The sequence below is a fragment of the Chrysemys picta genome, chromosome 8 (assembly GCF_011386835.1).
Source record: "Chrysemys picta bellii isolate R12L10 chromosome 8, ASM1138683v2, whole genome shotgun sequence".
Lineage (NCBI taxonomy): Eukaryota > Metazoa > Chordata > Testudines > Emydidae > Chrysemys > Chrysemys picta.
Window position 1 is genome coordinate 58,078,648 of NC_088798.1, and position 13,602 is coordinate 58,092,249.

The following is a 13,602-nucleotide window of genomic DNA, read 5'->3' on the forward strand; positions in this document are numbered from 1 at the left end:
AATAATTGGATCCTTGAAGCAAGGTACAAAAGGTTATAATAAATCTATTTTTCAAGAAGGAATAAACAAAATCACAAATTACCCTACTGAGCTTACTTACCGCCCAAGTTTTAGTCAGCCTGAAGATGGGGGCACTTTGCAATCCAGACACCACTGCCATAAGGGCATGCAGGTTATTCAGCTCATAAAGTTTCTGTAGATGAAAACACATACAACTGAAAAAATACTCCAACTGCAGTAAAGTGATGGATGTACAGTGGTTAAAAATACTGATCAAACATTTTAAGATTATACAGAAGGCAATTTAGGCTCATACGTAAAAAACAAACCATATTGTAGGAACAGTGTAAAAATAGTATCTTAATTAAATCTTTACAGTGTATAACTGGTGAATCCTTGGATGACTGTAGCTATTATCTTTAGGGGACTGAGTTTCATGGAAACTTTATTCTTTGTGATTCTGCACAGATGATCACCATATGTGAACCTCTCTCACTACACACTTTAACAGATTCCCTATTTATGTGGAAATTAATAGTTAAGTTTTTTTTTAAATCCCCATCCTTTCATTTTTAATTAAAAAAGCAAAAGCCATACCAAAAAGTGATTTGTACAAATATTTTCCAAGCTTATACAGTAGATCTCACTATGACTAGGAAATAGGTCTCTTTTTTTGGTCTTTATAGCCCTTATTAGATTTGGTTTTGTTTATTTTTAGTTCTCTACTTCTATTACATTCAGGATATATGAATGTCTTACACCACCCTATACATTCTTACACCATCCTATATATAATGCAATAAATGATAAACATACTGGCAAATTAACTGTCTTCCCTACATTGCAAAATTAGTGAATTCAAACCCTATAGAGTCGAAACACTATTAGAAATACTTCACATCTTTTGTTCTCTAAGCCCTACATGGAGAAGTGCAGAATAAGCTGAAGTGTGATTTTAAAGTGCAATAGCTATTTCACACTAGCTCCCAATGTGGACATACCAATTCTGCATTAAAATACCTTGCAGTTTAGCTTAATACACTTCCAAACTTGATTAAGTTAAACTTCACAAAGGCATTCTTAGTGTGGAATAAATGTCCACATGGGAAACTAGTGAGGAATAGCTATTCCACAATACCTATTCCCCCACGAAGACAAACCTTTAGAAATATTTCACATCTTTTGGTCTCATTGTTAAAAGAACAATTTCACTCTCAATACTTAGGGCTTGTCTACATGGGGACACTCAGAAAAATTAGTCTTAATTAAATAAAGGTGTGAATTTACAGTGGACTAGTTAAACGGCCTTAAACCCCACTGGGGACAGTCAATCAGAATTAAAGTGGCCTTAATTCAGTTTATCTCAATTCAGTGAATTAAACTAACCCACATTAAGGCCACTTTAATTCTAAATAAGAACATTCACATGGGGTCTTAATGCTGTTTAGCTAATCCACTTTAAATTGAAACTTTAGTTAATTTGGACTAATTTTTCTGAGATCCCCGGGTGGATAAACCCTTAATTTTTATCATCCCACAATGCTTGATATTAAAAAAATTCTTAGGCCAATACTGGTACCTAACCCCATAAGCGTGCACAAGGCAATGAGGAGGGAAGAAAGAACAGAGGGACTCTCCATATTTTGTGCTCCATACAGGCAGCCCCATGTTTATAGTTCGGTATCATAAGAGTACTTGCCTCTGCTAAGAGGATGGGGCAAGACCCTGTGCTGCCCACCTTGCATGGAAGCCAGCAAGCTGGCCTGGTGCAAAGGGAAATAGATGCTATATCATTTGCTCACCCTAGAGCTCTGTAAGGCATCATGACTACTTTAGGGACAACTGTAGCTCCTGCTGTGGTGGTGCTCTTCCACACTGACCAACACATGATTTGTACCTTACAGTCATTAAAGAGCACTTAAAGAAAAACACACACACAAAATACTTTTCAATATTATATTGAACGTTCAATAATACAACGCAAATCAAATTTGCATTTATGTAAATGAAAGTATGATTTACACAGTATGTGATTAGTTGAAATTCATTTGTTTGTTCTATTATAAAGATTCCTGATTTTCCCATGTTATTATGTATTCCTAGCACTATCCAATAAAGAAAAAGATTCCCATCCAAAATTGCACATGTAATGCTAATTAAGTTTTTATTGCCATTAAGCGCAAATAATTTTTAAACCAAAAATAAAAATATGTATGCAACAAAAATATTTGTCTGTTGCAAATTAGAGAGTTTAAACACCGTAAGTCACTAAATAGAATCTGTCTGGATGAGAGACTTATAGACTCAGACTTTAAGGTCAGAAGGGACCATTATGATCATCTAGTCTGACCTCCTGCACAACGTAGGCCACAGAATCTCAGGCACCCACTCCTGTAACAAACCCCTAACCTATGCCTCACTTACTGAAGTCCTCAAATCGTGGTTTAAAGACCTCAAGGTGCAGAGAATCCTCCAGCAAGTGACCCGTGCCCCACGCTTTAGAGGAAGGCGAAAAACCTCCAGGGCCTCTGCCAATCTGCCCTGGAGGAAAATTCCTTCCCGACCCCAAATACGGCGATCAGTTAAACCCTGAGCATGTGGGCAAGACTCACCAGCCAGCACCCACGAAAGAATTCTCTGTAGTGACTCAGATCCAACCCCATTTAACATCCCATCACAGACCACTGGGCATATTTACCTGCTTATAATCAAAGATCAATTAATTGCCAAAATTAGGCTCTCTCATCATACCATCCCCTCCATAAACATATCAAGCTTAGTCTTGAAGCCAGATATGTCTTTTGCCCCCACTACTCCCCTTGGAAGGCTGTTCCAGAACTTCACTCCTCTGATAGTTAGAAACCTTCATCTAATTTCAAGTCTAAACTTCCTGATGGCCAGTTTATATCCATTTGTTCTTGTGTCCACATTGGTACTAAGCTTAAATAATTCCTTTCCCTCCCTGATATTTATCCCTCTGATATATTTATAAAGAGCAATCATATCTCCCCTCAGCCTTCTTTTGGTTAGGCTAACCAAGCCAAGCTCTTTGAGTCTCCTTTCATAGGACAGGTTTTCCATTCCTCGGATCATCCTAGTAGCCCTTCTCTGTACCTGTTCCAGTTTGAATTCATCCTTCTTAAACATGGGAGACCAGAACGGCACACAATATTCCAGATGAGGTCTCACCAGTGCCTTGTATAACGGTACTAACACCTCCTTCTCTCTACTGGAAATACCTCGCCTGATGCATCACAAGACCGCATTAGCTTTTTTAACGGCCATATCACATTGGCGGCTCATAGTCATCCTGTGATCAACCAATACTCCGAGGTCCTTCTCCTCTGTTACTTCCAACTGATGTGTTCCCAATTTATAACCAAAATTCTTGTTATTAATCCCTAAATGCATGACCTTGCACTTTTCACTATTACATTTCATCCTATTACGATTACTCCAGTTTACAAGGTCATCCAGATCTTCCTGTATGATATCCCGGTCCTTCTCTGTATTAGCAATACCTCCCAGCTTTGTGTCATCCGCAAACTTTCTTAGCGCATTCCCACTTTTTATGCCAAGGTCAGTAATAAAAAGATTGGGCCCAAAACCGATCCCTGAGGAACTCCATTAGTAACCTCCTTCCAGCCTGACAGTTCACCTTTCAGTATGACCCGTTGTAGTCTCCCCTTTAACCAGTTCCTTATCCACATTTCAATTTTCATATTGATCCCCATCTTTTCCAATTTAGCTAATAATTCCCCATGTGGAACTGTATCAAATGCCTTACTGAAATTGAGGTAAATTAGATCCACTGCATTTCCTTTATCTAAAAGATCTGTTACCTTCTCAAAGAAAGAGATCGGATTGGTTTGGCACGATCTACCTTTTGTAAAACCATGTTGTATTTTGTCCCAATTACCATTGACCTCAATGTCCTTAACTACTTTCTCCTTCAAATTTTTTTCGAAGACCTTGCATACTACAGATGTCAAACTAACAGGCCTATAGTTACTCGGATCACTTTTCTCCTTTCTTAAAAATAGGAACTATGTTAGCACTTCTCCAGTCGTACGGTACAACCCCTGAGTTTACTGATTCATTAAAAATTCTTGCAATTTCATGTGCCAGTTCCTTTAATATTCTTGGATGAAGATTATCTGGGCCCCCCGATTTAGTCCTATTAAGCTGTTCAAGAAACTAAAATACTTTATAAGATTATGTTTATATATAATGAGAACCCTTCTTCCACCACTGAGATGCAGCTTTCTCTTGGGTAAAACTCAATAACTGATAGTCCATACAAGCACTATGCAAACAGTGTTACAAGAAGAGAATAATACAATATCTAACAGAAATTAGAAGGAATGTAAGGTAAGCAGAAAGTAATAGTAACAATAAACACAGCCAGCACAAACACCACTACTCTTGCAAAAACTTCCCCAGGTGTTTAGTCACAAGTGTTAAATTTAAAACTGTAATTTTATGTCTCATTCAAAAGATAAATACCTCCAACAGTACTTTATCCCAATATTCAGCAGCATGCTGAAGCATTGGTTAAGTGCTGACTAATGGGTTAGAATGTCACCTGCTGAAATACTGCTTCTTGCAGGACTCTAAGCTTACCTTGTCACAGGCCCAAGAACTCCCTCCCTCAGGGGTCCCATGGGGAGGCAAATCAGCATTGTATGTTGCTAGCAACGCAAGGCATTTCGGGGGAGAGCCAAAGGTGTGAATATGGAATGGACGATTCCTTGCAGGGTGCAAGAGGCCAAGAGGGGGAAAGAAGAAAGAGCAGAGAACGGGTTAATTCGGCACTTCAGCTAGCTCCATGTGGAGATAAGACGCTGGCCCCGGCCCAAGGTCATGGGCTAGACAAGAAATCTACAGCTCCACAGCCATGAGAAGAGGAGAACTAAGTGAGTATGAAAGTGGGTTACAGCTTGGAGCACTAACGCTTTCTTCCTTCCTCTGAGGGACGTGGGGAGCACCCATCACTCTCCGCTGTTATTTTATTATTTTATTAATAAAGCTTTAAATTTTAAACTCTTGGTGTGTTTCGTCATCTCCTCCCCAAACGATCCTGTGGCCTCAGCCTGATCACCTGACGCCTCAGGTAGATTAGTAAGTGAAATCTGTCACAACCTTAGAGGTCTCCTACCCAAATATCAATCAAGCCCGATTCTTCTTAGCTAATGAGATCATAGCTAATAGTATGGGTTCAGGAAAAACAAAACTACGTAAGAAATATAACCCTTTATCCATAAGAGGTGTGATCTAAAAAACTAGACTGCAAAACAGACATTTTGGTAATTGTTTGCAGTTTTGTTGTAGCCTTGTTGGTCCCATGACAGAGACAAAAGGTGGGTGAAGTAATATCTTTTATTGGACCAACTTCTGTTGGTGAAAGAAAAGCTTTTGAGATACACAAAGTTATTCTTCAGGTCTGGGAAAGGTACTAAATGTCACAGCTAAATACAAGATAGAACAGATTAAACAAGAAAATTTTGGGGGAAAAACTAACCTTATCAGATGATCAGAATCGAACACACATTAAAAAATGCTGCTATGAAGTCAATATTCCTGTGGTGGCAAAAGCCCCAAATAAAACTTCTATATTACAATTAATAAGTGTAATTCTGTTCTGAAGTGCCAGGAGTCTTGGTTTATGTGGACCGGAGTCAAAACTTTTGTTTAAATTTTCCTCTGAAATTATTGATCCCAGAGGTTATAATGAAGATATAACAGGATAAAACTTATGTAAATATTGATAATTCCAACTTGGTATTTTGGTATTTGGATCTTCTGGAATTAAACTTTGATAATACTTTCAGGCTGGGATTTTCAAAGGCACCTAAAGGAGTCATGTGCCCAGTCCCCACTGAAATTGAAATAGGAGCTAGACGCTTAACTCCCGTAGGCGCCTTTGAAAATTCTAGCCTCAATTCTTCAGGACCTTTTGATCCCAAAAGAGTCAGGTCAACAGGACTTGAGTCTAGCACTTGAGATTATGACACTTTTCCAATTTCATGCACAGCCTACTCTGAAGAGGTTCATCAGATCCCGCTAGAGATCTCCAAAGCTTGTACAAGATAAAGTTACTTTCTGAAATGGAAGAAAGGTGTAGCTCCTGAGTCAGCCAAACTGATTAAGTCTCAAGAACTCTAGGGTGACTGACTACAGCTGAAGTTCCCCTCCGTTTTTTCAACTCACTGTTCCCCAGTACAGGGACATTTAGCAGAGATTTTCAAAAGCACAAATGGCAGCTGGTGCTTACTTGTCTTTTGTGCCTTTGTAAAAATCACTCCTTTAGTCATTGCATATGCCACACTGAAGAAATTTAGAAACATTTTTTGGCTTGTTGTTGAACCTCCATCTTTGAGAGACAGAACTTGGTGCTCACAACCTACAGACCACCACACTAACCTCTTTCAGAATATTCTCCAAACTATTTTTCCAGGAGACAGTGTTTCTGATGGCAAACACTTCAGGAACAAGAGATAGTGAGCTAAGAGGGCTGATCCACATTATGTGATGGTTCATAAGGACAAACTGGCAATGTGTCCGCACCCTAACATTCCCCTAAAAGTGGTCTGAGTTTCAGCTAAATAGTTAATTGGCCAGTATCTTTACCTAAATTGCACTTCCTAGCAGGGGAGGTTAGGGTCATAGAGTCCAAGGCCAGAATAGAGTATTATGACCATCTAGTCTGACCTGTACGTACAGGCCATAGAACTTCCCCAAAAATTTCTAGAACACATCTTTTAGAAAAGCATCCAATCTTGATCTGAAAATTGTCAATGATGGAGAATCCACCATGATCATTGGTAAATTATTCCAGTGGTTAATTACCATCATTGTTAAAAATGTACACCTTATTTCTAGTCTGAATTTGTCTAGCTTTTATTTCCAGCCATTGAACCCTGTTATACTTTTCTCTGCTGGACAGAAGAGTCCATTATTAAATATTTGTTTCCCATTTAGATACTTACAGACTGTAATCAAGTCACTCCTTAATCTTCTCTTTGTTAAGCTAAATAGTTTGAGCTCTTTGGGTCTATATCACTATAAAGCAGGGGTCGGCAACCTTTGAGAAGTGGTGTGCCGAGTCTTCATTTATTCACTCTAATTTATACATTGTAACGTTTTTAGAAGGTCTCTTTCTATAAGTCTATAATATATAACTAAACTATTGTTGTATGTAAAGTAAATAAGGTTTTTAAAATGTTTAAGAAGCTTCATTTAAAATCAAATTAAAATGCAGAGCCCCCCAGACCAGTGGCCAGGACCCAGGCAGTGTGAGTGCCACTGAAAATCAGCTCGCGTGCCATAGGTTGCCCACCCCTGCTATAAAGGCATGTTTTCTAATCCTTTAATCATTCTCAGCGCTCTTCTCTGAACCCTTTACAATTTATCAACATCTTTCTTGAATTATGGGCACCAAAACCGGACATAGTTTTCCAGCAGCAGTCGCACCAGTGCCAAATATAGAGCTCCAAACCTCTCTACCCCTACTCAAAATTCCTCTGTTTACACATCCTAGGATCACAATAGCTTTCTTGTGAACAAGATCACTGAAAAGGCATGAGGAAAAGGCAGGGAACATGGAGTGCTCTTTACTACAGACCTGTCTCCTTCTACCCAAGCTAAAATCTTGGCATCACGTTCTGCTATTTCCTCACGGAGGTCTGCCTGTCAGTCAAGCTCAACATAAGTCAAATGGCGCTCTTAATCTTTCTGCCCACAAGTCCTCTCCCCTACCTCTTTTCTTGATCACTGTGGACACCACCACCATTCTGCCTGTCACTCAGGCCTGTAACATGGGTGTCATCTTCGACTCTGATGTCTCTATGTCCTCACATCAAGATATATCTATATTCTCTACATTCTTTCTGCAAGACATCTCTAAGATCCAGCCTATCCTAGTCAATCCACACAGCAAAATTTCTTGTCCTGGTTCTCATCTTGATTACTACAATATCTTTCTCTGGCCCTGATAAATGTAATTTTGCCTCCCTCATATCCATTCAGAATCTTGCTGCAAAGATCATTCTCCTTGCCCACTGCTTTGCTCATGGTAATTCTCTCTTTGCATCCCTCCACAGGCTCCACCTTCTCGATCACATTAAATATGAACTGTTTGTTCTCACTTTTAAGGCCCTCTCCACCCTACATACCATCTCCCATTCACTGTTGAAGTGTCAGCCCCTTCCTCTGACCAGGCAACTATGTCAGTGTCCGTCACCCACTTGTTAGATTTTTCAAATTAGCATCATTGTGCTTTCTCCCATGCTACCCCTCATGCTTGGGAGGAGCTCCCCATAAACCATCTGCAAAGCTACCTTATTTTCCTCCTTCAAATCCCTCTTAAAGAAAACTCTCCTTTGTTATGATGCCAACAAAAAATCTTGACAATGGTTAGGCCACTGCCTTCATGCTGACGAATACTGTGTCACTGTTTCCTTCCACTCCTCCATCTATATGTATCCATCTGTTGTTACTGTCTTCGACTTAGATTATAAACACTTTAGAGGCAGGGACTCTCTTTTCATTCTGTTTCTGTAGTCCTTAGCACAATAGGGTCCTGGTGCATTAGTACTGCTACGGTAATGTAAATAATGAACAACAATGATGGAGGGGAATAGGATTGAAAATCGTTTCTGGATTATTATTAGTACTCACTGGTCTTATGTATTTTCCACTTCATGTCACAGAACATTAAGAGAAACAGTCCTCAAATGGGAACCACGGTGGAGGGTATTTTCTGTATTTTCTACAGAAACTAAGGCTCCCAGGCATCCCATCAAAATTGCTGATTTGATGCCAATAGGGCCACAGACTCAGCAGCTATAGATGGAACATGTTTCTCTCTCTAGTGTTGGCTTTTCTGCATGCCTGAAGTAAGGAGGATGTTGAGAGGACCTCAGTTTAAACTGATAAGATGCAAAACTAAACCTTAAAATGATTGTTTCTGGTGTATGTATCTGATATAGCCTCACTTGAAAACATTTGACTCCTTAAACTCATGAACTGACTTGAACAGACAGTTGAAGTGCTTCAGGCTTGCATTTTAAAAGGGAAGAATAACCCCAAGAGTGGGAATCTGTGTAGACAAAAAAAAACAAAAAACTATTATTGACCAAACGATGTGTGTACATTTTCTCAACATCTCTGAAAGAAGCTTCCATGTGTCTCAAACTCTGCAAGTGCAAAATGGACAACTTTTGAAAAATAGAACAGTTTAGATAATGTGGGATTCGTGTTATCCTATATTTTCTATAACCTCCATTTCATTAAACTTGTGACGAAAACAATTTACAATAAAAGATAATACCAAATGTATAAAGAACAGAAATGAATTTGGGTCTAAACAGAAGAAAAGTTAGGAAATACAGAGGCGTCTTGTGTTCACAAGTTCAGAAACCACATTCTAGTTCCAGGGATGAAGTCAGACACTAAGTAGAATTCCTGTGTTATGAAAGTACAGGATGGAGAACATATTAGCAGAATCTGTGTTTTGATGTTTCCTTTAATGTATCAGAAATCAAACTATATTGTATGAGGTGAATAAGTGTGATGATTAGAATTTAGTTATATTTCATTGCAATGAGGGTGACACTAAGTATCAACAACACAAGATTCTTCCTGATTTGAGTGGAGAAATCTGCAGAGTTTTCCAGGGATTAGAATATAATTTGAGTCACTTCACAACCAACAACTGGGAATTGCGTGTTAATAAAAATGCTGGAGTTATGAATATTGGCAGGCAGGTAAAGTACCAGTAAGTACTTTCCACAAAGCTGACAAAGGTGCATTACATGCCTGGTAATAGAAGGTGCTTTAGAATAAGCACGCTTCCTGAAGCTAACATTTAGCTCAGGGTTAATGTGTTATAACAGATTAAAGACTCAAGAACTACTTTCAGTAAATTGTGTGCGTTTTACTATTAAACACAAATCTCAATTCCATGGCTAAAGCGAATGATAAAACGTAGTGGGCTTCCACAATTATCTCAAAACTGCAGACATTTCAGAGAGGGAGCTCTTGGCAGAATATTGCATACAGTATTTCAGGCTGTGTGTCAGTGGCTGTAATACAACAATGAATTGAAAATAAGTGGCAGTTCAGTAATGGTATTTACAAGTGCTAACTGGACAAGATTTTCTGAAGACAGAACAGGGTATAAATTGAATCCCTCCTAGCTAATGGGGTCCCTTTTACCTCCACCCAGGCAAATTCACTTACAGGAAGGTCAGGTGGAGTTTCCACCATTGCCCTCCCTTAGGGATTTCCATCAGAAAAGAGAAGCTTTAATTACCCAATGGGCAATATATAGGAGTACTGGAGCCAAATCGGCTTCAAGTTGGTGCTGAATGTGTGCACACCTAACATCCCCTGACCAGGTCCTTTTTTCAATCAGCCATTCCAAACTTCTGTACTATTACTGATCTCCTGCATAACCTCCCCAACTCCTGGTTGACCTTTGGGGACCTTTGCCTAGTTCTATGACAGTTTCTCCAGATGTAAACAGGGGAGTGATTCTAGCCATATATTTCTGTTAAAGAGTGCAGTCAGGAACAGAACAAAATCTTTTTAATGTTACTACTTTTTAATAAAATTTCAGTTAAAATAGATCCTAGAGGTTTTATCCCTTTTCTTTCTCCTAATCTTATTTTTCAGGGCAAAATTTAAGGCATTAAATAGTGATGAAGACTATAACGACCTGAATAGAAAAGGCATGCCCAAACCCACTTGCACACAACTCTGACAAGTTTTAACTGACAAAACCTACATCACTTCAACCCCAGTAACACTGTTAAGAGACATACAAGGGTTTGAATTCTAAACAAGTAGAATTCTAAAACCCTGTCTCCCCCCTCTGATTTTTTTCCAGATGGATGCTAAGATCTATGGGGGGAAATGTGGGAACCTAATGCTTGGGATAGCTTCCATCACCTAGATATTATAGTGATAGGTGCTATAAGAAACCATGAAGCAGAGAGACAGGGAAGAGAATAGGAGATCTTCTATCTTGCCCTCAAAACATTTCATAGTACTTCGTAGGGAGCTGTCTAGAGCTTCGCAGGGAACGCAGCCCCACGCAGAGGTTGCACAATGGACGAGTATTCACACAAGTAACAACAGGATTTGTACATGGATGATTAGCTAATGTATTGGAACAGGCAACATTAATATGAGATGAGGGAAACATGGCTAGCGGCTGCTTGATATACTACACCTTTACTCAAAAAAATATTTTTGAAATTGTATTACACCCAAAAGAAAGTATTTCATACCAGACAGATTGATATTAGCCATAACATTATTATTAGAAGAAAAGAGGTCTCAGGCCCTTTCCTTCCAAGCAGCAAAAATAAACAATGTATTTTAAAGAACAGCTGCCAGAGCAAAGTAAAATATTCAGAGCCTGCAAATAGCGACAGATGCTTAATTCAGATTATCCATCAAAACGGGAAAAATTATACTGATAGAAAAATAAAATTAGTAAACATTAAAATTAGTAAAAATTAATTAGTAAATTATTTGAAATACAGCATCTGAAAGCATTTTCTTAAACCAAGTAAATTTTTCTTTAGGCATATAACTCCAGTTCTGGAGCTTTGGTCTGTCACCCTTTCTGCTGATGTTGTCACACTGATGAGGCCAAACACTACCACATGTTAACAGACACCACTGCAGCCAAATGGAGTGTTAAACAAATATTTATCCACATGCATTTTTGAAAGGGTGAACTCGCATATAAAAGTTACAGCATATCAAGTCCCAAAACAAATAAAGTCTTACCTTAGCAGTTTTAATATAGTGGCTCAAAACTTCAGCTCTTATTTTTAAAGTTTGTGCATGAAGAATCTCTCTAACGACCCAGAAGCTTACCTGAAAAAGAAAATTCACCTAGTTTTAAAACACATAAAAAGGCAGTTAAAGCAAGTATGTTTCATATATGAAGTGAAAAAATTAAATACATTAAAAACTACATCAAACCAAATATACTTACAGCAACTTTGTAAGTTAGGAAATGCAAAAGTTAACATTGCTATAAAAATCTTAGCTGACCCAAACTGCACATAATACTTATTAAATAAATTAACTTAAAAGCCTTAATAATTCAAAACACTTCCCTATATGCAAAATGTGACTACATTAATATTGCTCTGAGATCCTGAACTTTCAAATTTCCTATAATATTTGAAGTTTACAACTTTAAGTTGCATTAATGTAGATATTTGCATTTAATTACATTAGATTTTTAAAAAATTATAGCTAACTATAATATGAAGTTTAGAATTCTATTATATAAACTCTATAAACTGCAAGACCTACAACAGCTACAACAGATAAACAAAAATTCTGCTTATGAAGTTATGCAATTGTGTTTTTCTGTGATGCCAGAGAATTTAAACTACACTACTCTGAATTTAGAGGGAAAATATTATTTTGATACTATAGAATTATGAATTTAACCACTATGAAACTGTATAACTCCACAGTACTTCAGGCAATAACATAACTAAAAACTTGCAGTTAAAAAAAAAAAGTGTGTTGCATGCACACACCGATTTTTAATTCCTATTTTCTCATTTGAAAGTTGTTCCTAAACCTTTCCTCCTCCCCCACAAAAGCTAACCTTGCCTCATAGATTTCTTCACTGAGGGCTAACCATGTATGAAGGTAAGCTTTAAAGTTCTGCTGTTTGAAGTAAGTGTATGTAGAAAGCCTATTTTTAAATGGAGAAAGTATTTTTCCCCCAAATCACCAATCTCAAAAACAACTGAATATGTTGTGTGTAAACGTCCCAAAAACATTCACTTTTGAGCTGAGACCTGGCTTGAGTTCAGTTTCGGCTCCACTGAAATCAATAGCAAAACTCCCACTCTCTTAAATGGGGTCAGGATTTCATTCCTAGAGTGGAAAGTTTCAGTTCCAAGGCAAAAAGAAAATCTGAGACAGTTATGAATAGACATAACTGGATACAATAAAAGTTGAACTGCAACCTCAATTACAAGTTTACATTACTACAAAGTGATATGGTCTGATTTTCAAAGGTACTGAGCACTAGCAGCTTACATTAACTTCAATGGGATTTGTGGATGCTCAGCACTTCTGAAAATCCGACCAATAATATTTAAACTAAATCAAGGCCTAAAGTAGGAAGGCCTTGCTATACTCTAGATTCCACAGTTTGATGTCTTGTCATTGCTAGATAAGCTGATACTTACAAGTAATTTATACTATAAAAATGTCCTTGTTAAAGTCTTATAAGATTCACAAATGTTATATTTTTAATATACTACAGTAGAACCGAGTTATGAACACCAGCTACAAACTGACGGTTCAACCACCTTATTTGGAACTAGAAGTACACAATCAGGCAGCAGCAGACAGACACACAAAAAAAGCAAATACAGTACTGTGTTAAACAAACTACTAAAAAAAATAAAGGGAAAGCAACATTTTTCTTCTGCACAGTAAAGTTTCAAAGCTGTATTAAGTCAATGTTTAGCTGTAAACTTTTGAAAGAACCACCATAACAGTTTGTTCAGTTACGAACATTTCAGAGTTATGAACAACCTCCATTCCCAAAGT

General features: G+C 37.9%; 1 protein-coding gene across 17 annotated transcripts in view; it reads right to left on the bottom strand.

Annotated features, from left to right (window-relative positions):
- Positions 1 to 13,602, bottom strand: part of RALGPS2 (Ral GEF with PH domain and SH3 binding motif 2) — a 286,135-nt gene that overhangs the window by 166,392 nt on the left and 106,141 nt on the right. For all 17 annotated transcript variants that reach the window (XR_010590027.1, XR_010590025.1, XR_010590028.1 and 14 more), the window contains 2 exons: positions 11,803 to 11,892; positions 101 to 193 (listed from right to left, as the gene is read on the bottom strand). Coding sequence is in view for 12 of the 17 variants with exons in the window: in XM_005304201.5 (XP_005304258.1) it covers positions 101 to 193; positions 11,803 to 11,892 (183 nt within the window). In the remaining 5 variants the exon portion in view is untranslated. The remainder of the gene's footprint in view (positions 1 to 100; positions 194 to 11,802; positions 11,893 to 13,602) is intronic.